Source organism: Setaria viridis, chromosome 5, assembly GCF_005286985.2.
Source record: "Setaria viridis chromosome 5, Setaria_viridis_v4.0, whole genome shotgun sequence".
NCBI classification, from domain to species: domain Eukaryota; kingdom Viridiplantae; phylum Streptophyta; class Magnoliopsida; order Poales; family Poaceae; genus Setaria; species Setaria viridis.
This window is the reverse complement of record NC_048267.2, coordinates 38515952-38538756: the sequence shown is the minus strand read 5'-3', so window position 1 is coordinate 38538756 and position 22805 is coordinate 38515952. Positions and strand designations below refer to the sequence as shown.

Sequence of the window (22805 nt, the reverse complement as noted above, 5' to 3'; positions counted from 1 at the left end):
AAGGATTCCAAGGAGTACTTGAACGCCCAAAACGGAGTCCGGATGAGGTCGTGGCGGTCATTGCAAGTTGGGCCAGAACTGTAGTCCGAATCCCGCACCAAAACGTGTTGGATTGGATCTCTTTCTTTCCTTGGGCCAAAAGTGACGTGGTGGCCTGGTGGAGGACGTTAGGAATACTTGGTCTTGGCCCCCCAATCTACTTCTTTGGTCCTCCATGCCTTCCATGTGTGTTTAACACTATTTTTGATCCATGTATGTATTTCTGAAATTGACAACGAATACACATCATGGTGCAGCATCAATTCATCAAATGTATCACATATAATTATGATAAAGAATTGTTTCACCTCGAAGTCAAAAGATGCCAATATGGTTGTATCCGAGCATGTGATGTCCTCATCATCCTTCCTATCTATGTTCATTCAACATGGGGTAGGGCCCCTGGATTTGGGGGCTCAGGGCGACCGCACCCCCTGACCTCCCAGGGCCGACCTTGGATACCTGCACGTTGCCGCATGCTAAGCATCGTTTGCTATTGGGCATCGATGGGACATTTTCTACTCAGCATCGAGGTCCGCCACTGCGGGTGCTCCTAAGGTCCCATTTGGTAGGGCTTGAAGCCCTCCTACTCATTTACTGTTCATGACACTTACATGAACATGTTTTCTCTCTGTTCCTAAAATGAACTATGAGCGGGTGAAACCAGTATTTTAGCTCCAACGGCTCCGGTGGTCGACTACAGGATGCAAAGTCATGTGTTTTCTGGATGGGGCTACCACCAGATCGTGATGAAGGAGTCCGACCAGCTCATGACCTCGTTCGGTGCGTACTGCTACATCACAATGCATCTCTGCTTGGACTTCCTGGTCAGTGACATCATCGAGGTGTACATCAATGACATTGTTGTCAAATCTATGAAGGTCGAGCAGCTCATCACAAAACAAGGGGCACGTTCGAGTGTCTCAAGCTCTACAACATTAAGCTCAACTAGGAGAAATGCATCTTCGGGGTGCCCAAGGGCAAGCTGCTGGGATTCATCGTCTCCGAGCGTGGCATCGAAGCCAGCCCGGAGAAGATAGCGGCGATCAAAAACTTAGGACCGATCACCAACCTCAAAAGGCACCCAGAAGCTGATGGGGTGTTTGGCCTCCCTCAGCCGCTTCATCTCATGGCTTGAGGAGCGGGGCATGCCTCTGTACAAGCTCCTGAAGGGATCCGACCAGTTCCGATGGAACAATGAGGCATAGAAAGCATTTGGCAAGCTAAAAGACTTCCTGGCCTCGCCCCCCGACCTTGGTCTCACCCAGCTCAGGCAAGCCCCTGCTACTCTACATCATACAATATTTCATGAATTCTGACATCATGGAACATGTCACGAATACTAGGGAACAATTCAAGATACTTCATGCAGTATCTCATGAATACATTAGGAATAATCCAAGCAACACGATGGGACATCACATGAGTGCTATAAACAATATAAAAATACATCTTGAAATATCTCATTGATATTATGTACACAAATCCAACCGCTGAACATCTCAAGAGTATTATAGGAACAATCCAAAATACACATCTCATAAAATACTATGAGAATAATAAAAAAGTACATCATGAGATGTTTCTTGAAAGAAGATTTTCCCTTAAAAACACATATATCAATAAATTAAAGAATAAAAAACAAATAATAAAATAAAAGGAAAAAGAGATAAAAAGAAGCATGAGAAACGTAAAACAAGAAAAAAGATAAATGAAAAAAAAAGAGAAAGTATAGCGCTATAAGAGCAACTCCAGTAATAGCCTTAAATCAAAGCTCCTAATGGTCAAATAGGGTTTTCTCTATTTTTTTATGGATACAAAAATGTATCCAACTCTGGCAATAATTTTATAGATAGATGGCTCGCTACATACCTCAATGGAGGGTGAAGGGGGGAATTTGGAAGCCTCCCAAAATGGAAGCTAGTAACCTAGTGAGTAGCATCCAACCCCTATTAACTTTGGGGAAAAAGTTAGTAAATAATCTGTTGGAGTATATTTTTTTCACTTCTTTAAACTTGGTACGAGCCTTAAAAGGTCCAATGGAGTTACTAAGAAGCTATAAAAAAAATGGACCGGTCCAAAAAAAAAAAATAGCGCCCATCAAATAGCGGCGACCGGGGCACGCCACCGGCATGGCACGCAGGCTCTCGTTTCCGTGGCCCGGGGGGCGCCTCGTCCGTCTGATCGACGCCCGCGCAGCCGCGCAGGATCTGGGCGGCCGGCGCAGCTGGCGTCCAGGTGTGCGTCCCTGATGGGCTGACTCGATCGCACGCAATGCGGGCCCCGCGTGACGTAAGGGAAGCAGGGTTTCCAATTTCCCGGTGTGGTCGGTGTGCTCGTTTTCTCCGCGTGGGCGGACCCGATCATTTCCGCCTCCCGTTCCCTTTCGGTCCCTACCCCATCCTCGCAACCGGCGAGCTCGCACAATGATACCCTGGTGATGGCAGCAGGATTTTGCTGCAAGGATTTGATTATACAAACTTAGAAATATCATCATATTCGGATTTTCCAACCTCCATTTTGAAATTTCTTCATAGATTAACTATTACTGTACATGTGATTGCTTTTGCTGCATCAAATAATTGTAGCACGAGTCGATAATAAATATTCTTTATTTGTCTGCAGCATATTGCGTGGTTGCTGGGGATTCAATTAAGCGACAAATCCCAGAAGATTTCCTGCTTTCTGTGAAGGAGGATTTTATCAGAATGTATGCTGGTGAAAATGCAGCTACTGCACTAGAAAACAGCTTGAGCAAGGAGTTCGGGTATGTTTCTTTTGCCGCTTATTGGTACATTATTTATGTTATATGCCACCTTTTCCCTTTAGCCAGCATATTTTTGTCTCTACCCTATACAGACCAAAACTTAAAGAGCATATGCAGTTATGTTTGGATGATTCCCAGGAGATCAGGAGGGTGGCAGAAATGAAGGAAAATGTCTTGGAGTTTGCAAACAGCGAAAACGTACTATTTAACTCCATCACAAGAAGATACGCATATTTGTATTATGCTAGAAAATCCTGGTACTTTTCAAATATTCTTCTTGATTCCTTATGACAGTTTGATACTCAGGTTCTTGAACACGGCGAGAAGGTTCAGCTAATTGTTGACAACACAGGAGACCTGCATGATCAGGTAATGGTTTCCTTTGTGCTGTCCTCGTCAGTGCACTGGATTTTTCGTTTAAGTATTGCATTGATCCAAAAGAGGTTACACATGTAATATTTTTATCTATCTAGTGAATTTGTGATGCATTAATAGAAATTTATAACATACAAATGCACTTGCAACTCTGATATGCTTTGCCTATGGATTTTGAACAAGAGTTAGCATATCCATACATTCGTCCTATAGGTATGGGCATCTATTATTTGACATGCATTAACTATTTGTCTGCTTTTCACTGTATTTCAATATCACCTTGTTGCCTCTTTGGGCCATGATTTTGCAGTATAATTGAGAGGGAGTCATTACTTGTGTAGCACAGAGTCTTAAACAATTGTTTGTAGTTTGTTTTTCTTAAACCGTTCACGTTGTGTTACATCAAGTAGCCTAGTTCCTAGTACCCCTGTGTCAAGAAATATGCATTTTTTTTCCATGTGTGGGGTTTCTGACCTTATCAACCCTTTTCCTTAGATCCTGATGGAGGTTCAAGACTTGTTCACAAAATATGACCATCTTTGGCCGGAAAAAGTTGAAAGTTCCGTGAAACAGCTTCACGCCAGCCATACATCAGAATTGAGGGCAGATGTGCTAGCTGTCTTATCTCGTTAATATATAGGAAAGAAATTCTCAGATGGAACAAATCAACCTAATAAGTTGAACACATCCAATGGCATTCAGATGCCTTCACTGTCTCATTCAAATGCAAGAAACAAGTCATCAGATCCAAACCATGAACAATTCAACACGTCAATATCTGCAAGATGTAGAAGAGCAGTGAAATCAAGATCTAGTAGTAGCATCTATGGCTCAGAGAAAGTTGCGCTGGTTTACAATGAGGGTATGCTGTCACACAAACCCCCGTCAGATCCCAGTGTGAAGGAAATTCCTGAAAGGCTTTCAAGAATTGTAAGGAAGCTGAAGGAAGAAGGGCTTTGGGAAAGGTAGTTCGAAGTCTCTAATATCAGCCTTCTGGCTAAGTTGTACTATATAACTTTTGATCAAAACTTAACTAATTGTCCTTGTGTTCCTTATGTTTCATCAGATGCGAGATTTTTAGTTGCGATGAAGCTGGCATTGAAAGTTTGCAAGCTGTGCATGATTTAAAGCATATATCTGACGTTCAGGAAATTTCATCAGGAGACATGATATCAAATAACGATGATATGTACTACAATGAGGGCTCTACTAAATCTGCACTTCTTGCTGCAGGGGGTGTGCTCAAGGTATGATTATTTTAGTTGTACAAGCATATTATTAAAATAACTCACCACTTCCCTGTGTTATTTATGTTGCAGGCTGTTGAACTTGTTGCTGAAGGTGTGTGCCAGTACTCATTTGCTCTTGTTCGTCCACCGGGCCACCATGTTGGCAGAAGTGGGCCCCCAGCTGGTTTCTGTTTTTTGAACAATATCGCTATTGGAGCTGCTCATTTACTGGAAAAATATGTACGTAAGTATGATTAGATTGTAAATAGTAGTCATGTTTAGTGACTTAGGTTGCTATTTATTTCTATAAAACCACCATACAGACCACTATTTTCGATTAGGCTATCTTGCGAGCATCTCTATGAGAATATTGATCAGCTACAGCTTGCTCAATAGCCCTATCCTGAAGCCACAAGGACAACTTGTAGCAAGTGGATTAGCTATGGAAATTTTGAGTAGTTTAGCACCCATCAACAGGGACCACTTGGTATTTAGTGCATTTTTGTATACCCTAAAATTATAACTACTGCTTCTTTTCATATCCTAAAATTATTGTTTGCTGCTAACCATATGAAAGAAATTTAATATGCACATGCTAATTTAGCATCTGGTGTGTGTCGCACTTGTGATGTAATGCTCTAGTATGATGAAAATGAACATATCGGTGCAACATGAGCATGTTCAGTGGTTCAGGTATGCTTTTAATCAACAAAAATGAGGTAGCTTCCAATAGCACATATGTGCAATGGTTGTTTGTTTGTTGAGCATGTTGTATTGTTGTTGTTAAGAGCATGCTGTATTGTTTGTTTGTTCAGTTTGTAGGGTTGTGGTACTTAGTAAATTTTGTCCAGGAGATTAAGATAAGGTTGTAGCTGCCTTGGACCTTATCGCGTAACTGGGGGAACTAGGAGAAAAGATGCAAACTATTATCACATTGGAATAGCTAATACCTTATCAAATTTTTGAAGTGACATGACTGGAATTATTTTTTTATAGCCGGAGAAGATCAAGAAGATACTGATTGTAGACTGGGACATCCACCACAGAGATGGTACCCAGGATATTTTCTACAATGATAAACGTGTACTGTTCTTCTCAGTCCATAGGTAAAACTCAAACATTTCTATTTACCAATACTACTGGGTATTTTGAAATCATTTTACAAACTTTTATTCTGCAGGTCAGATTGTGGTTTCTACCCTGAATCTTAAAAAGGTATTGATGATATTGGTGAGGGTGAGGGCATAGGCTATAACGTAAATGTGAGCTTGCCCCACCCAAAACTTCGAGATGTACTTCGCTATATGGGATCATATTCTGCTCCCTGTGATGGGTGAATTTAAGCCCGATATAATTCTTATCTCAGCTGGCTTCGATGATGGTACGTCAGCATTATTTTTATTTAATGGACAAACTGGATAACTCTAATTTTTTAGATTCAGGTAATAAACATTGAACTTGCTTGCAATCGGAGTTATCTAATCCTTCTGTAATCTTGTTCAACCAACCTAAAATAAATTGGTATGAGTTGCATTTTATTTCTGTTTCTGTTAGAGAAATTGATGTGTTAGAGACGATTGGGGTAGGGGGCGAAATTGATGTGTGTTTAGTGGCAGGGTGGGTGGGTATATATAGGAGTAGAGTGGTGGATGGCAAGCACACCATCACCACCAACTCCATTGCTTTTAGTCCGAAGGACGAGGTAAGCATGCGATGGTGGCATTATGGACTTACCCATTGGGAGCCCAGCAGCTGGATCTTCACTGGTTGCCTCTTTGGACATCGAGTGCATTTTAAAGATCTTGGATGGGCTTCCTTTGTCTCATCACCCCAACGTACCATGATAGGTGTCTTATCACCCCAACCCTACCATGATAGTGTGTTATGTGACCTGATTTCATCCTTCATGAGTGCCTCCAGCAGGGTTGGTGGTGATGCAGGGTGGGATTTGGGCATCATTTTGGTGAAAGCTGCTCTGAGGGGGTAGAGTTTGATATCGTCTTGCTCTAAAGGGCAGGGGTATATTTGTGTCTTTATCTCACCTTTTGGAGCCTTAATTGAACCCCAAGTGGTCCGCAACACGAATTGATTGTTTGTATTTTTCCAATGTTTGTCCCATTCCTAATGGTAATTTCCCAAAGAAGCTTTCTTGTGATGTTATTCTCCCAATTTTCTCTTTATATCTTTAGTTTGATTAGAAATATAATGATTCATTTTATTTATTTTTGGGAGACATATGAAACACACAGGCCTCACTGGAAAGTTTGTGCAAAAAATATTCCTGAAGATATCACAAAAAGGAGCAAACGCCCACCGGCCAGGAGTGAAGGTACAACATCTGCCTCTTTCTGGATGTGAGGTCTTATAACTTCACGAATCATCCTTGTAATCTAATAATTCATTAATGCTTCCAAAACTTAAATTTGTGCTTCACTTTACCGATTCTTCTAAAGTTAAGTATTGAGCAAAGAAAATTGCAAAAAAAGAGAATATTATGTATGTTTTGGAATCTCTGGCCCTCCCTCTATTTTGTTTGGTATCGTAGCTGTTTCTGATACTTTAATACCACTACTCAGGTGTTGTTGTTGCATGCTGATAGGATGAGAGAGGCTACGTTGCAAATCAGATATTCCCGTTTTGAAGCAATACTTGTATATATGGAGCCTTGAAGCAGTACTTGTGTATATATATATGATATAATGCCTGTTGTCTCGAAGAAATTTTCGGCAAGCTACTTTACACCCTTACCATATGTGTTTGTGTCGCTCAGTTATTTTTCAATAGATAGAAGCTTACCATATGTCTCGTTTTCCTTGAGGTGCAAGGAACCTGGTTAGTTTGATTGAAGTTCCTTGGTTGCGTCGCTGCCACGGTTCTCTACGATGTCAGCCATATGTGCACAATGTTTTTATTTTTTTTTCTTGTGATTGCTCCCATTTCAAAATGTTAGCACTATGTAAGTCAGCTAGTTGTCTTCTAAGTCAAATTCATAATATAAACTAAGCATACGGTGGATTTCTATATTTGCTGAAGAAGGCCAACTAGTTTCATTTCAGCAATCAGAAAAATAACGGAGTTGCTAGCACCCGGACGTGGCGCTAGCGTGGACGACCCATTGCAGCAGCTAACGGTAGGATCGCACAACCTCGATAACTTTTGGAAAAATCCCACAGCAACACGCTTGCATGTTTCATGCAACATTTTGGGGTAAAGTTTCTGCTTGGAAGAGCACCGACCAACTTGACTCCCAGACCAATCTTATAATGCAAAAATGTATATAAAAGAGTCTGATCAAAACAAGAGTTTTCCATTGCATGGAATCAAAATCTGAGCCACCCAAATTACTGCAACATCAAGAAAGATTTACTGCAACATCTGTAAACACTAGTGCAACATTCAGAAACTATTTTCCATCTCCATGTCTCTCGTCGATCCAACTGACTTGCACAACAAAAAAGCTAAATCCACTTTGCAACATCTAGTAGTAAATGTTGCAACAAATACGATTTGGTGTTTAAACATCTGGCGAAAGCTACTGCAACATCAAGAAAGAATCACTGCAACAAACCAATTTACTTCATGCAACACGCACTCATGTCATCACCGACGCCATGACTACAAAAAGTTTGTGCTGCCGTCTCTGTCTCTTGCTGCTCGGCCAAGAGCACGGCTGCTCTCATTCAACTGGATTGCAAAACAAAGAGAGAGGGTGGTGTAAAAGTGGTTGATGAAGAGGATCCGGGGAATAGGCCCAACGACCTTGACTGCATGCTTCCACCATGGATCTTGCTCAAGCATCACAAAGAAGCCAACAATCTTATTGTTGTGCTCCTTGTCTAAGAGGAAGGAGAGGGAGGGAGAGATATGGGATGGATGGGGAGCTCCGATGAGAAGACAACTGGGTGAGATTGGAGGATGGAACGGAAGCAGCTGGGTCTGGCTTAGATAACGAAGGAGTCGACATCGGACTTGAGATGGCAGCAAATTAACATTGATGATTACTTCGGGTCCGGTTACAGCATGTGGGCCCATAAGAGCGTCTGATGCTTCCTGCGCTATCGAACATCTTCACCGAAACATTTCTGAAAAAGTAAACGTAAGTCCGGGCCGGATGGCTTTGGGCCGGCTTTCTATGCGGCGGCGTGGAGCATTATCGCCCCGGCTGTAATGGAATTGGCCATGGCGTTCCAGCAGGGCAATGCTGAGCTTGAGCGACTAAACCGATCCTACGTTGTTCTCATTCTGAAACACAATGCTGCTGCGACACCTGAGGATTACTGGCCTATATGCCTGCATACTTGTTCCCTCAAAATCCTGTCAAAAATGATGACAAGCAGACTTCAGAGCCAGATTGCCTCACTAGTGGATCCAGACCAAACTGGCTTCATCAAAGGCCGGTCAATCTCTAAAAACTTCATCTATGCCATGGAACTGATCTAATGTTGTCACCGTAGAAAGCTCGCGACCATTGTGCTGAAATTGGACTTCACAAAAGCTTTTGATTTAGTGGATTGGAATTGCCTACAGTTAGTTCTGGAAGCCCGGGGTTTTCCTCCAGTGTGGAACACATGGATGCACAATATGCTGCAGACATCCAAGCTGGTTGTTTTGGTGAACGGGGTGCCTGGACCATGATTCAATTGCGGACGAGGCCTACGGCAAGGGGATCCCTTGTCCCCATATCTATCCCCATATCTCTTTCTGCTTGTGGCTGATGTTTTGCAACAGATGGTCAAGAAAGATTGCAGGATCAAGCACCCGATCGCTCCAGCGCAACCGTGTCCCATTCTACAATATGCAGATGACACGCTCATCCTCCTCCAAGCTGACGCGAATGGGCTAGAGGCACTGAAAGAGAATCTAGAGAAGTTCTCACACAGCACCGGCCTGCACATCAATTATCACAAGAGCACGATTGTACCCATGGGAGTATCAGATGAACTAGCTGCCAATTTCCAACATATTCTTGGCTGCCAAATGGGATCTTTCCCACAGACCTATGTTGGCCTGCCGCTGTCAAATGAGAAGCTGCACCTAACAGCTTTCAGCCCTCTGATAGCCAAGGTCGACAGACGACTCAGTGGCTGGAGTGCCTCCCGGCTAAATGCAACTGGCAGAGCAGTGCTAGTGAGCAGCGTGGTCGACAGCCAACTTACATACGCCATGTCGGCACTCCTACTGCCTCCAGGGGTGCTGGATGCCATTGATCAACGGCGACAGTGTTTTCTATGGACAGGTGAGGATCATGCTAGTGGAGCTCAATGCCTTGTGGCATGGGAAACAGCGTGTCAGCCAAAAGAGCAGGAAGGGATTGGTCTGAAGGATCTGTCATTGCAAAACATAAGCTTGCTCCTTAAGCACCTACACCGGCTGCACCACCCAGGCGACTCTTTATGGACTGTCTGGATGTGCGGCAACATCAACATTGCCAATTTGCATGTTGATGTTGATGGCGCCCACTAGCGTGATCTGGACAACCTTCTGCCACTGTACCGAGCGATCACCATCTCGACTGTGTCGGATGGCACTTCAACAAGTTTCTGGTATGACCGGTGGCTTTCACACGGGTGGCTTAGCAACCTGTTCCCCTCCCTCCTATCCCATGTCACCAACAAGCACCTATCTGTAGCGCAAACAGTCACTGAAGGTCTGGAGGGGCACCTCGCCCCCCGTCTCTCACACCGGGCAACAGAGGAACTGGACGAGTTAACACAACTGCTCAACAGGGTAACATTATGAAAGGGGGTAGATCAACGGCTATCAGTCCTGGCTAAAGATGAAGCAAATCTGAGCTCCAGCGCCATCTACACCAAACTCATCTAGAACACGGGATCGCGGCCGTCCCCCTTTGCTGATTTTGTCTGGAAGAACAAAGCACCACCGCGAGTTCAGTTCTTCACCTGGCTTCTTGTCCAAGAACGCATTCAATGTCGCACTAACCTAGTCAAGAAGCAGATCCCGAAGGATGATTCATGTGAGCTATGCGCCCAGGCTGAAGATTGCGACCACATTATGTTTCACCGCCCCTTTGCTGCGAGTATCTGGAACTCCCTCGGAGTGGATGCGGCGAGTGCTTCAGTTAGCAGCCTCTGGACTGTCACTCGTCCGACAATAGTGCCTTCGAAGCACTACAACACTCTCCTGATCGTGCTATGCTAGATGCTATGGAAACACAGAAATGACTTGGTGTTCCAGTGCACCCACCCTTCAAGCCAACGATTCTGGCGATCATGCCAAGATGTAGCACGCTTATGGCGAGAGCGCCTTTATCGGATAGGCAGACCGATAGCTGATGTCTGGTGTTCCATATTCAGTTCAATGTAAAGCTCCATGTAAAATGAACATCCCTCCCCCCCTTGTTTTCCTCTGTGCTCAACTACATCCATGCAAGTGATTTGGCCTCCCAAAACGCCCCAATGGAAAATCAATGAATCAGGACTGTCAAAAAAAAATGTAAGTCGGAGTCGGAGCCTCGAGACATATCCAACAAGAGTTCAGATCCAATCCCGACCCACCTAGTATAAATCAGCAGCTAACGCGTAACAGGGTATCCCAAGGAAATTGCCTAATTGATTCTTCTCCACCGCACACCGCGCTGGACGAGTCTCCCCTGCGGTAACTGCAAAAAACTCGACCCACTGCCCACCGGGCACCCCCTCTCTCTCTCTGAAAAGCACCCATTTTTTTTTCTACTCCTAAAACAATAATAATCCCTACCGAGCAGGTAGGATGGCGAAGCGAGTGCCCTCCCGAGCCCAGATCCTGTCCCGTCGGGTGAAGCGACGGCCTAGTGACCTTGTTGATCCGCCACACCCCAGCTCGGTCGTCAAGATCCAATCGCCGCTTCAAGATCCACCACGCCCCCCTGCGCTTCCGCGCAGATTCACGACCTGTTCCCTTGACTTATAAGCCGGCTGAAAAGCTGAAACTGCTGATTTGTTGTGAGAGAAAAACACTGTTCGGTAGCTGATAATCTGGTTGATAAGCTGAAGCGAATAGGCTGTCAATCTCGGCAGGTGGCGCAGCTGGCGGTGGCATCCGGAGTCCAGACCCCTTATTGGGGGGCGAAATGTCTGAGGAGCACTCTCGATTCACGACGTCGCTACTCGGCCTGCCAGATCCAATCCTGGTCCGTCAAGCTGAGGGTCTACAATAATTTGCTTGGTTTGTCTACCGATCAGATCAAACCCTCTTGTGGGGTGAAAAAGGCGCGCACCGCGCTCGACGGTACGCCGGGACCCGAAACTGGTTCAAACAGGTTCGTGCATTTGCTACTTGATGATTTTCGTCGATATTACGGTTGGAATCCCGTCTCTTTGTTTGAATCTGATCTATTCAGTAGCAGCGGAACAACGGATTGGGCGAACCTTGGGGATGGGCCGGCCGGCCTTATTGCCGAGCTCGTCCTCGCCAAAGACGTAGCTGACTACGTCCGCTTCCGCGCCGTGTGCCGCCCATGGCGGCGGTGCTCGCTGGATGCCCGTTCGCAAGGCTGCCTGGATGGCCGCTACCACCCGCGGCAGTGGATCATGCTCGATAAGGCTCACGCGGGCCCGCGTCTCCGCCGCTTCTTGAACATCTCCAGCGGCGAGTGCATCCGGATGGACCTCCCGGCGCTGGAGGAGCACACGTTGCTCTCTCTCACCCCCGAGGGCCTTCTCCTCCTCCTTCACGAGGCCACCCTAGCCGTCCGCTTACTCAACCCGCTTACGCAGCAGGTCACTGATTTGCCACCGCTGACCGCGCTGCTGACAACGGAGTTGCAGTTAGCCAGGCGTTTTGGGTGGCGTCTAGGAGGTAGTATCAGCGTGTGTGGCGCCGGTGTTGTTGCCGACGCCTTCGCAGTCGCAGTCAGTTTTTGTTCACCCATGGAGCTTGTCGTTGCGAAGCCCGGTGATGAGCGTTGGACCTCGGTCGACAGCGGATTCTTCAGATCAACTATGACAATTGCAGGTCGCTTCTACTGCGCCACCCGCAGCGGTGTCATGGTACTGGATGGCAGCAGTGATCAGCAGCAGCCGCCAAGTCTGCTGACAGCCGTCGACTGGAGGGGGTCGTTGTGTTTCTACCGGATGAAGGACAGCCTGCACCTGGTGGACAATGGCGGGGACCTGATGCTGGTTCACCGCATGTTACGCCGTCGTCGCCTGGACGACGAAAGGTATGCGAGGAAGTACGAGGTGTACAAAGTGGATGTGGACGCCGGCGTCCTGATCCCAGCCAAGAGCTTCGGCGGGAGGGCCGTGTTTATGGGCATGTACCGCACGCTTTCTTTGTCTCGAAAGACCTTCCCTCATGTTGCTGCTGATACTCTCTATTTGGGGTCAGATTGCCTTGATCGCACCGTCTCGTATAATCTCGCGGACGGATCCAGCTGGGAACGTTGGGACCGGGACACGGACGCCACGAGTTACATGGGTTCTGACTGTGATGACATCGACGACGGAAGCAGCGAACCTTGTTACCAAGTTGAGGCGATGCGGGCTCCGAACATTGTCGATTGCTTATCTTACTGCATTGGGGGCACCGGAAACGAACTTGCGTGAGCGATGAGGCTAGCTCATGCATTTGACCCGTTGTGAGGAGCATGTGTGACAGTTATTTGTACTGTATATATGGGGTGCCAATGTATAAGCGTCGGCGTGCACTTAATTGTTTTTTAGTTGAAGATATATGGCGTGCCAATGTATAAGCGTCGACGTGCACTTAATTGTTTTTAAGTTGAAGATAGATTCCTTGTTATATTTCTCATCGCATTTGCGATGTGTGTTTGTCTTTAGTTTTAGGTACATGTTACGATGCTTACATATGATCGTCCTGAGCAAAGCATCAGAGAACATTGTGAAGTAGTGATGTTGTACTGTTGTGGTTCAAGTTATGTATAGTGCCTTGTGCGTAACTGACCTTTAGGTTGTAAGAGCAATAAGCAGACATACCACTTGAGTTAGATTTCTACAAAATGTACTATAATATACTATATTTTTACAAAATCCCTTTTAGCGTTACAGTGTGATGTCCACCCGTAGCACCCACGGGCATATTTGCTAGTCTAAGCTAAATGCACTTATCTGGGTGCCAACTCCCACCCACGAACTTAAATCGGGACGACATGAACCACACTATCCCCCCACCCTGCACCCACTGGCCACCACCGGACATCGGTATGGTCCTCCACCACCACCGAGAGCCCGCGATCAATATAGGCGCACGTCCCCCGCGCCCATCAAGACGGTGGCAGGATCGAGCCGGCGAGCACGCAGGGCCATGTCCGGAACGCCCGACGCCAGCTCCGACAGCCAGGGCTTCACGTGCGGCGCGCTGCTCATGTGCCTCTACCTCCCAGGCCTCTCCAAGAAGAAGCCAGAGGTGGAGGCGGCCGCCGCGAGCGCGCCAGCGGAGACGGCGCCGGCGCCGGCACCGAACGAGCCGGCGACCGAGCAGGCGCCCCCGGACGCGCCGAGCCGGGCCGCGTCGCTGGAGAAGTCCGAGTGCGCGTCGCTCTACTCCGGCAGCAACATCGTCTTCGACTTCGTGGTGGAGGAAGCGGGGGATCGTCGGGAGGAGCGGGGCGGCGGGCGGGCGGTCCACGGGTACTGCCCGTCGCCGTGCTTCGACCTGCCCGTGGAGCTGATAAGGGCCGGCGAACGGTTTGGCGCCACCGGCGGCGGTGACAGCGATGCGCCGGTCACGGCCGCGTTCGTATTCGGCGACGACGGCGGGAACCGAGGGGGCGGCGCTCTGCAGAAGATGGCGTCGTGCCTGGCGCCCGGGGCCGAGGGCGACGGCGAACCGCCGCACCTCGTGAGGTTCTTGTCGGCGTCGGGTCGTTCTAGCGTGGCGCGGCCTCCCGTGATGGTGATGCCTTCCCGTGGCGCGCCGCAGGGGATGTAAGGCAGTTGACGCGGACTGCGAGCTCGGTGGTGGTGCCTGCGTGCAACGGCTGACGGCAGGCTGCCGAATGAGCGTCGTGTGACGGCTCCTTGCTTGACGCTGCACGCACGATCAGTTCATTCTATCCGTGTATTGCTGTACGAAATCGACGTCCCCATCTTTCTTTTCCAAATGCTCGGTAATTTTCTCGTTAATGTAACCTTAGTCATAATTGCATCGAGCCATGGAGAAAGGATAACGGAGTCCAGAACACAAGAAATCACATTCATTGCAGATGCAGATGAACCAACCGCCCTCCTAGTTTGCACTGGCGTGTTTCTGCTGAGAAGGAACGAATCATGTCGTGCCGGAGCACCGTACCATCTCTCATGACCGGGCGCCGCCGTCGTCCCCATGCAAAGCTCCTCGGCCGTGCTTGTCCTCATGTCGAACACCTCGCAGTGCTGATGAGGGCAGTCCTTCCGCCGACAGCACCCGTCAACTGACATCTCCTGGCCGAAATAGATGCGGTCGCCACGCGCGCCGGGGTACCGTGACGACGGCACGGACACGGAGCTGTTGGCGCTCAGGAAGACGATCTCGCCGCCCAAGCTCTCCAAGCTCGGCCACTCGGGCCGGCTCGTGCCCTCGTCCAGCGCGAAGACCGCGACCGCATGCGTCCTGCATTCCATGAACGAGAAGTCCCTCCTCACCGGCAGCAGCCTCCCCCGCGACTCCATCAGGTAGTAGTGGAACGCGCCGCCCGCGCGGACGGCGTCGGCCCGGCCCCGTACAACGGCGGCGGTCCGAGGAACGGCTTGGCGAGCGTGAACTTGGGCACGCCGTCGGCGTCTTCCCCGATATCCAAGGCCAAGAGGTAAGAGTATATCTCCTCTTTGAATAGGTAGAGCTTGCCATTGTGGAAGGCAATGTCGCTCTGCGCCCATAAGCTGTGGACGGCGGTCACGGACCACGTGGCGGCCCCCGGCCGGCAGAGGAACAGCGTGGCGTGATCTGTGTCGTTATGCGGACGTAGCTCGGGACCTGAGATTCCGGCGATGATGACGTGCCGGAGTCAGGCGAGCCGGACATTACTACCTTGCGGGGCGGCGACGGCTTGTACGAATTCGTGCTGAAGTTGGCGGCGAGGCCGGGGATGGTCAGCCATTTGCCGGGGCCCGAGAGGCAGAGATCTGGGAGCGGGTTCGTGGCGCCGGAGAGAGGGTTTCAGCGAGAAGCAGCTCTGTTCCTTGAGCAAGATGACCCGTCCGTCGCAGGTTGACCCGACGCAGACCGGAGCCTCCCAGACGGGGCGAGGGAGGCGGTGCGCGGCGGCCGTGGCGCCGTCGGAGGACAGGCTGCACATTTGGAAGTCTGGCAGCAGAAGCAACAATGGGAGCTACGGCGGCAGCGGCGGCAGCGGCGGGTGCAGATGCACCACGGCGCGGCGCCACGCGCGGCAGACGGCGGCGGCGCGGGCACTGTCCGGGAGCGAGTTGGCGCGGTGGAGCACGACGCCGAGGATGTCCTTCTGTGCCTCTTGCCGCGGCGAAGGACGCTCCGGCGACGACATGTTGCTTCGCGCCGCGTCCTCCATGCAAAGCGAGATCCGATTTGATGGGGTTTAAGGCTGGAAACTTCGCGTTTCTCCGCGGGACACGATTTATAGTTGGAGTTGGACTCTTACTGAAACAAGAAACGACTGCACATCAGGTGCTCCAGAAATCAAATGCGCAAAATTTACAGGCATCGGTGGATTTCATCATCACCTTGAAACAGAACCAATAATACTACCCTGCACTCTCTGCTCAACTACCGGGACCTATCTTGGGCGTGCTCGCGAATGAGCACGCGGACGCCGGCGACGACGGGAAGGAGAACGTCGACGAAGACGAAGACGCCCGCGGCGTCACCAGGGACGACAACTGAGACCGGCTTGGGGACTGGCCCCAGAGCTTGAACGAAGCCGACCCATCATCGTCATCCGGCGTCGACGCCCCGGCCGCGGCGGCATCGACGGGAGAGGCATGGTGAGACGGTGACCACGGCCACCATGAGGTGGCGCGGCGAGCGCCCGCCGTCTCCGCCTTGCGCGCGCTTTTCTTGGGTTTCACGGCCGGCAGTTTCTTCTTCTTCGAGAATCGCGGGAAGTACAGGCACACGGCCGTGCACGCGACTCTGTCGTCGGCGTCGTCACCGGTGGCCGCGTTCAGCCGTCGCGGCGGCGGAGACGGCGGACCGCCGGTGATCTCCTGAGGCCATGTCTTGATGAGCGACATAGGAGCCTTGACTGCAAATGCCGCGTGGAGAGGTTGGGATTTCGCGGTATGCGCTCAGCGACGACAACAAAATGCTGCGGGAACTGTTTCTTGTTGGGATGTTTTTTCCTATTTTTATGGGAGAAAAGGCGCGGTATGCATCTTGATAAGTATAGGGAGTCGCGAGTTATCTTGAATGGTTCTCATAAATCCATGCATGTAATGTAAGGCTAATCTCAATGCATAGTATTATTCATACTAAATGAGTGTCGAATAGAATTGTTTGATATTATGGTATGGAGTTAACGAAGAGTAGAAGAAACGGTGGGCGCGTTTCCTTTCAAAAAGAAAAGGAATTCCATGCCAGACTTTGCCACGCCTAAAGTGGGGCGCCGCTGCAGAAAAGCTGGCGCTGCTTGGTTGCTGTTTTAGTTTTAGTACGTCACACAAGACAACATTGTTTCTCACACTTTTTCTCCCCTGACGGTTTTTTTTACGCCTTACCTTAGGCGGCACCGTAGGTGCAACATGCTGTGGTTGGCTACTAAACACGTCGTGTATCTTCATGAAGATGCAACTTTGGCTCGATATCCAAAACTAGGAAAAGAATGTAAATGTATTTGGCCCATTGTCATAGATATAATACATCCAATAACTAATTGATTTGGAATTCCTAAAAAAACAGCACGAACATATTATGCGTTGGGTGTATGTATACTACTATACTTGTATTTATTAACATGATAATCTTAAAAAAAGTGGCATGATACAATGCGCTTGATTAGCCTTAGAACTTGCTCAAGTGGAGGGAGATCAAGTCTTCATAAAATAGATTGAGAGAGGGAATGAACTAGCCCGTGTCTTCATGGCCAAAATAAATGTGCAGTACATAAATCTTCGTCATCTGTTTAGCAGCCAATTGTTTTCTTCTTGACAAGAATAACCAACTGTTTATTGATTCAGTATGTAATACTCCCTCCGTTCCAAATTATAAGTCGTTTTGATTTTTCCAAATGCATAGAAATTATTATGAGTCTAGATATAAGGTATATCTAAGTGCATAACAAAGTTAACAAATCTAAAAAATTAAAACAACCTATAATTTAGGAGAAAGGGAGCAATTATGTGTTTGTCGTTGCGGTTGGTGGATTAATTCAATTCACGTCAATTTTGTTGGGCATAATTGGCTTCCCATGAGAATTACATGTGCTGACTTTTGAAAAGCCCTCAGGCTTCCTGATTCTTATGCAGCCTTTTGCCCCTCAGGCATAATTTTCTTTGCAGCTTGCAGCAGTTAATAGCTAAAAAACAGCTCTAGCTACACTTTGCGGTCATGAGGAGCTGGATTATAATGGCTCCATCCACTAAGACCTGGACAAGGACAATATATACCTGTTACTGAATAATCAAGTCGCATTCTGTTACTGAATAATCAAGGGAACTTAGTGCAAAATTGACATCGTTAAAATGACAAATGATGAGTTGAACTACTGATTCTTTCTACCAATGCACATATAGGAACACGGTAACGAATGCACGATTCTTTTTTGGTAGATCCTGAATGAAGAGTAGAACACTGAGACACACAAATTCTACAAGCTGATGATCACTGAAACGAGATTGCTGTTGTAGCAAATGCTACTGGGTCGTGCGTGGCTGCGGGCTACCTCTGGAGACTCCAGCTTGAAGCTTGTTTCTTTGTTTGTCGTGATTGAAGTCGAACGTAGAATTGTTGCATCAGCTGATCTAAACACCCGACCATCGCAAATTCACAATTGCAACCTTGTTAGCATGCATGCAGCGCAAGAAAAGAAGAAGAAGATGATGACGAAATGTGTACGAACACCAAATACACAGCACATCAGTGGTGGGAAACGCAAAAGCTGTCGATCGCATGACCCGCGCTCAAAAGTCGTTGTGATACTGTGGAGCACCTCCTCCCGTGTAGTTTCAGGACCTTGGCGACGAAGGGCTCGAGAAATCCGGCGGCGCGGGGAAGCTGAAATCGAGGTCCTGCATCTCGGGGACGACCTTCTTGGCGCCCCGGCCACAGCTGCCGTCGAAGACGAACGCCGCCGTGACCGGCGACTCCGTGTCGACGCTGCTGATCCTCAGGAGCTCCAGCGGCAGGTCGAAGTACGCCGACACCTCCTCCTGCTGCTCTTCCTCTTCCTCCTCCCTGTCCGCGCGCTCGAACACGATGCCGGCTGACGACGAGCTGTACTTGAACCCCTCCATGGACACTGTGCTCGCCCGGGCCCCGCCGGCTCCGGCCGTGCTGGCCCGGGCGTCCGCCTCGCTCGGGCTTATGGACTGCCGCTGCTGCATCGACCGCCTCCTGGACAGGCCCGGCAGGTGCATGCACAGGACGCCGCACCAGAAGCCGTCGCCGCCGCCGATCTTGTCGTGCCGCGCCTTCCGGTAGCTGATCGACGACTCGGTGCTCGAGAGCTCGGTGACCGACGAACCGGAACGAAACGGCCGGCCGGCGGTAGGGTCTCTCGCTGTCGCCGCACGCCCTTGCTCTCCATCGCTGGCTACCCGGGTTTCATCAGCTTCTTTCTTGAATGACGAAGCTTCTTCTAGACTCATCATGCCACAAGGAAATGTGAGCTTGCGACCGGAGGTCCCTTAGTCGTGCGTCCATGAGGAGAAGAACACACGGGATGGGATTGACGAAATGGTGGAGAGCACATCAGAGGTCGTGCCGTCGTGCACTCCTGCGTTGTCTCCAAGCCATAGTGTGTCGGTTGACCTCTGATTTCATCACGTCCGCAAGCTTTGGGCCCCCTCTGCAATTATCTCTACACTAACTGTGGTCAGCGTCAGCTGCTGTTGCCTTGGATGGGTAGGTGCCTGCTACTAAGTTGATTATTGTCTTTTAATATAACCCAGTTAATAAAATCTAAACAAAACTTCCTTTATTCAAATATGTTCTTAAGGAAAAAAACTGGTTAAAATTATTAGCAATGAAATAACAGGTTATATTTATCTCTAGAATACATTATTTGTGCATTTTAAGTGTATGGTAACCAAAGAAAAAGATTAAAGAGGTGCAGAAAAGGATGAAGTTTCCGTTTTCTCATAAGAAAAAACTATCTTCAAGGTTTATTTTAAGTTTGCAATTTCACATCTTTACAACTCGTCATATCTTTGCCGTTACTATTTTAAACATCTGCAACAGTGAGAGTAAGCTGGAAAAAATGGGACAAAAATACTGATTAACTAGCCTTGCAACTCAGATTTACAAAGGCAACATCTCGCTAAAGAAGGGAAGGGGCACAGGGGTTCGCTACTGCAGAGAATTGTAGAAAAGAATTAGAACAACTGAGATTCCAATAATAACGGGAAAGGCCGTTAACAAATACAGAGCACCGTATCCCTGCAGAACAGAACAAAAGAATATATTGTTCAAATGCGTGGTAGAAGAACGTTAAAGTACGAGCATTTAGTTAAAGTTGTTCAATTTTTTTGTTGCACCCATAGTATAACACATTTATTGGAGTATTTCAAAGACAATTGCTTACCACTGCAGCAGGCACTTCAGTTTCATCCTCCTCCTCCTCTTCGCCATCTATATCAGCAGCTGAGTCCCAGTCAAGGTTAAGTCTTTTAGCAGCTGTCTCAGGATCGATGCCAGTATCCGTGGCCTTTGCATAGACAGATTTCCCAGGTTTGCCCTTCCCTTTTGGAGCTTCTACCTGCACGATGGATTTGAAAATGGAACTCAAAATAATATACAGTTCTACTTAGAATGTTCAGTAATGAGAGAAAAATGATGCAGCAAATTAAGAAAATGCTGAAGGCTAAAAAAAATACATAAAAATAAGGCAATAATCTTTTTTTTTTTGAAAACGCAGGAGAGCTGCGCTTCATTGTATTAGAGAGAGAAAATAAGGCAATAATCAAGTATGGGTGAAAGGTGTGAAACTATCTATACTCAGGTAAAATGACAGCAGACGACTCGTGGTGGTAATTTAGTGGGGAGGAAGAGAAGAATTGGGTTTGATATTACCTCAAGGTCGGGCCATTCTGCCATCTCCTTGGCAAGCAACTGAAGTGCAATACGATTCTCTGGAATCCGTCCCTCATTAACCTATATATGCAAGCAGCGTATTAGTGGCTCAGGTTTTTGCAAGAATATTAAATCTTCATTGTGCAATTCATGTGAAGTGCCACAGTTTGAAGGTAAAAAAACGTGATAAAGTTTCATTTCTATAAATTCATAAAACTAGAATCATGAGGTCTTTGTTCAGAAGATGGCTATGAACTTTGTAACAATCTGGTCACTGTTTCCTTATGAATAGTTATTTGCAGTTAATAAAAATAAGCCATCTTGCTATTTTCTTTTATTTCAGGGTGGGAAATAGAGATCATATTGCAAAATTTCTCATGCAGTTGATTATATGACAATATAAATTTGAGATGATTAGCAAGATTTTTTTAAGAAAAACATAGGGAACTAAAATAGAAAGGGAATAGCTCATCCATGTACGTAATTATAAATATGGATACAGGTATTTATTGCAAATTAATTAATGATATAATGCTTTAGAGCCTTTAGACTATCAATTCAAATGTTTTGTGAAAAGAAAGGCAACGTGGCTTGCATAACATAAGGAAAGGACATCCTTAAGCTTTCCCTTCGCACGATCATTCAAATACCAACTACACTAGATTATGCATGTACTCGCATTTTTAGTTAAATTATAATGGAGCACCACATGGCGGTAGAATGTAAAACATATTTGCTAGGTCATAAAGATGGATATGGAGGCCAGTAACCAAGCCACAATATTTGCAAACAGAAAGAACAATAATGTTCACTTTAGTACACATTGCAGGGAAACGGTGATGTACCTCAACCAAAGCATCAGCTAAATCATCCCTAGTAATTTCATCAGGGTCCTCTATCCCGAGTGTCCTCTTCCTTTCTATATCTCTAGGGTCCTCAATCATGATGGTTAGCTTAACCTGTGATGCAGCAACAAAAGTAGGAAAACTGCATCAGCAATAACGAAGATGCATCACTCTAACGATTTGAAAGTGTAACCACTAAACCACAGCTTGTATAGAATATGGCAACACTTCTTTGCATATATAAGCCCAGCAGACAAGCTTTGTTGCATAATTCATTTCCAGTATTGAGCACACAAAACAATTAATAATACGGCAACTTGCTTACCTCGCCAAAGGTCATGTCCCTGTTCTTCTTCAGCAGCTCCAGTACCTAGCAACACAGCCAAACCAAAACCAAGTCAATAAGCACTACTTCCAGAGATGAAAAACGAGCCAACGAAGCTTGCAAGCGACAGACCCTTTTGACTTCGCGGATATTCTCCAGGTCCTCCGGGCTCGCCTCCGCCTGCTCGGCGGAAGCCGTGACGCTATCCTCAGCGTCATCATCAGAGGGAACCGGCGGTCCTGGGTCTTCCTCTGGAGCGAAGGTGGTTTCAGAGGCGCCAGATTCCTCCCGTTCGAGGGAGGCGGAGGGCCGACGCAGGCGGAGCGGCCTGCCGTTGGTGCAGAGTGCGTCGTGGTGGCGGTGACCGTGGGGGAAGAGAGAAATGAGAGGGCTAGGGGTTGTGGCGGCGGCCAGGAGCGGTGGAGGCGCGACGCGGTGGCGAGCCGGGGAGAGAAGGGGAGCGAGCTGTGCCGTGAGCAGCGCCATTCGGCTCCAGCCAGCGGCGGTGGCGGCTTATCTCTTCGGGTCGCGGCATCCCAGCTCGCGGCCGCACGGTTGAGGGGTGGAGATTCTCCGTGGGTCCCTGCGGCAGAATCAGAAAGGCACGGAAAGGAAAGCCGCTTTCTGTCTCATAGAGCGTGCATGGGCCTTTTTAATGGGCTTGTGGCTAAACTCGTCTTTGCAAGACCAGTCAAACGCGACGTTTGTGGAAATTTGGAGCCCATTGGATCGTTTTTCTCAACGAAAAGCCCAGTAAAATGCTATATATGCAGATAGCGAGAGCTTTGTGTTTTTTATTCGAAATTCTATATTTATCACTATGTTAGTAGGGGTAGTATATACAAGTTACATGCAACTTCCTCCGTTCCAAATTATAGATCGTTTTGTCTTTTCTAAATACATATATTTTACTATGTATCTACATATAGGTTATGTCTAAATACATAGTAAAATTTATACATCTAAAAATCAAAATGACATACAATTTAAAATGGAGGGAGTAGAACCGGTCTGAACAATAGGAATAGTTATAGTTAGTGAACTTGTGGATGAAATAGTACTCTGTGCACATCTTGTTTTTT

General features: G+C 47.6%; 4 protein-coding genes across 4 annotated transcripts; 2 read left to right on the top strand and 2 right to left on the bottom strand.

The window, feature by feature from the left end:
- The first annotated feature begins 788 nt into the window (after positions 1–788).
- Positions 789–13095, top strand: LOC117856519 (uncharacterized). Its single transcript, XM_072294025.1, has 9 exons — positions 789–951; positions 2665–2806; positions 2899–3004; positions 3101–3175; positions 3884–4146; positions 4248–4428; positions 4501–4650; positions 5407–5516; positions 11750–13095. The coding sequence occupies exons 1-9, from the start codon at positions 789–791 to the stop codon at positions 12954–12956; spliced, it is 2397 nt and encodes a 798-aa protein (XP_072150126.1). The 3' UTR covers positions 12957–13095.
- A 509-nt stretch (positions 13096–13604) lies between these two features.
- On the top strand, positions 13605–15050 carry LOC117859099 (uncharacterized). Its single transcript, XM_034742283.2, has one exon. The coding sequence runs from the start codon at positions 13675–13677 to the stop codon at positions 14299–14301; it is 627 nt and encodes a 208-aa protein (XP_034598174.1). The 5' UTR covers positions 13605–13674; the 3' UTR covers positions 14302–15050.
- Positions 15051–17933: 2883 nt separating this feature from the next.
- On the bottom strand, positions 17934–19458 carry LOC117854453 (uncharacterized). Its single transcript, XM_034736644.2, has one exon. It carries the CDS (start codon positions 19131–19133, stop codon positions 18489–18491), a length of 645 nt encoding a protein of 214 aa, XP_034592535.1. The 5' UTR covers positions 19134–19458; the 3' UTR covers positions 17934–18488.
- A 270-nt stretch (positions 19459–19728) lies between these two features.
- LOC117854452 (protein CHLOROPLAST ENHANCING STRESS TOLERANCE, chloroplastic) lies at positions 19729–22260 on the bottom strand. The gene is made up of 6 exons (XM_034736643.2): positions 21856–22260; positions 21724–21768; positions 21399–21512; positions 20554–20634; positions 20066–20239; positions 19729–19920 (listed from the first exon to the last, which is right to left on the bottom strand). Exons 1-6 carry the CDS (start codon positions 22207–22209, stop codon positions 19831–19833), a joined length of 858 nt encoding a protein of 285 aa, XP_034592534.1. The 5' UTR covers positions 22210–22260; the 3' UTR covers positions 19729–19830.
- Positions 22261–22805: the final 545 nt, after the last annotated feature.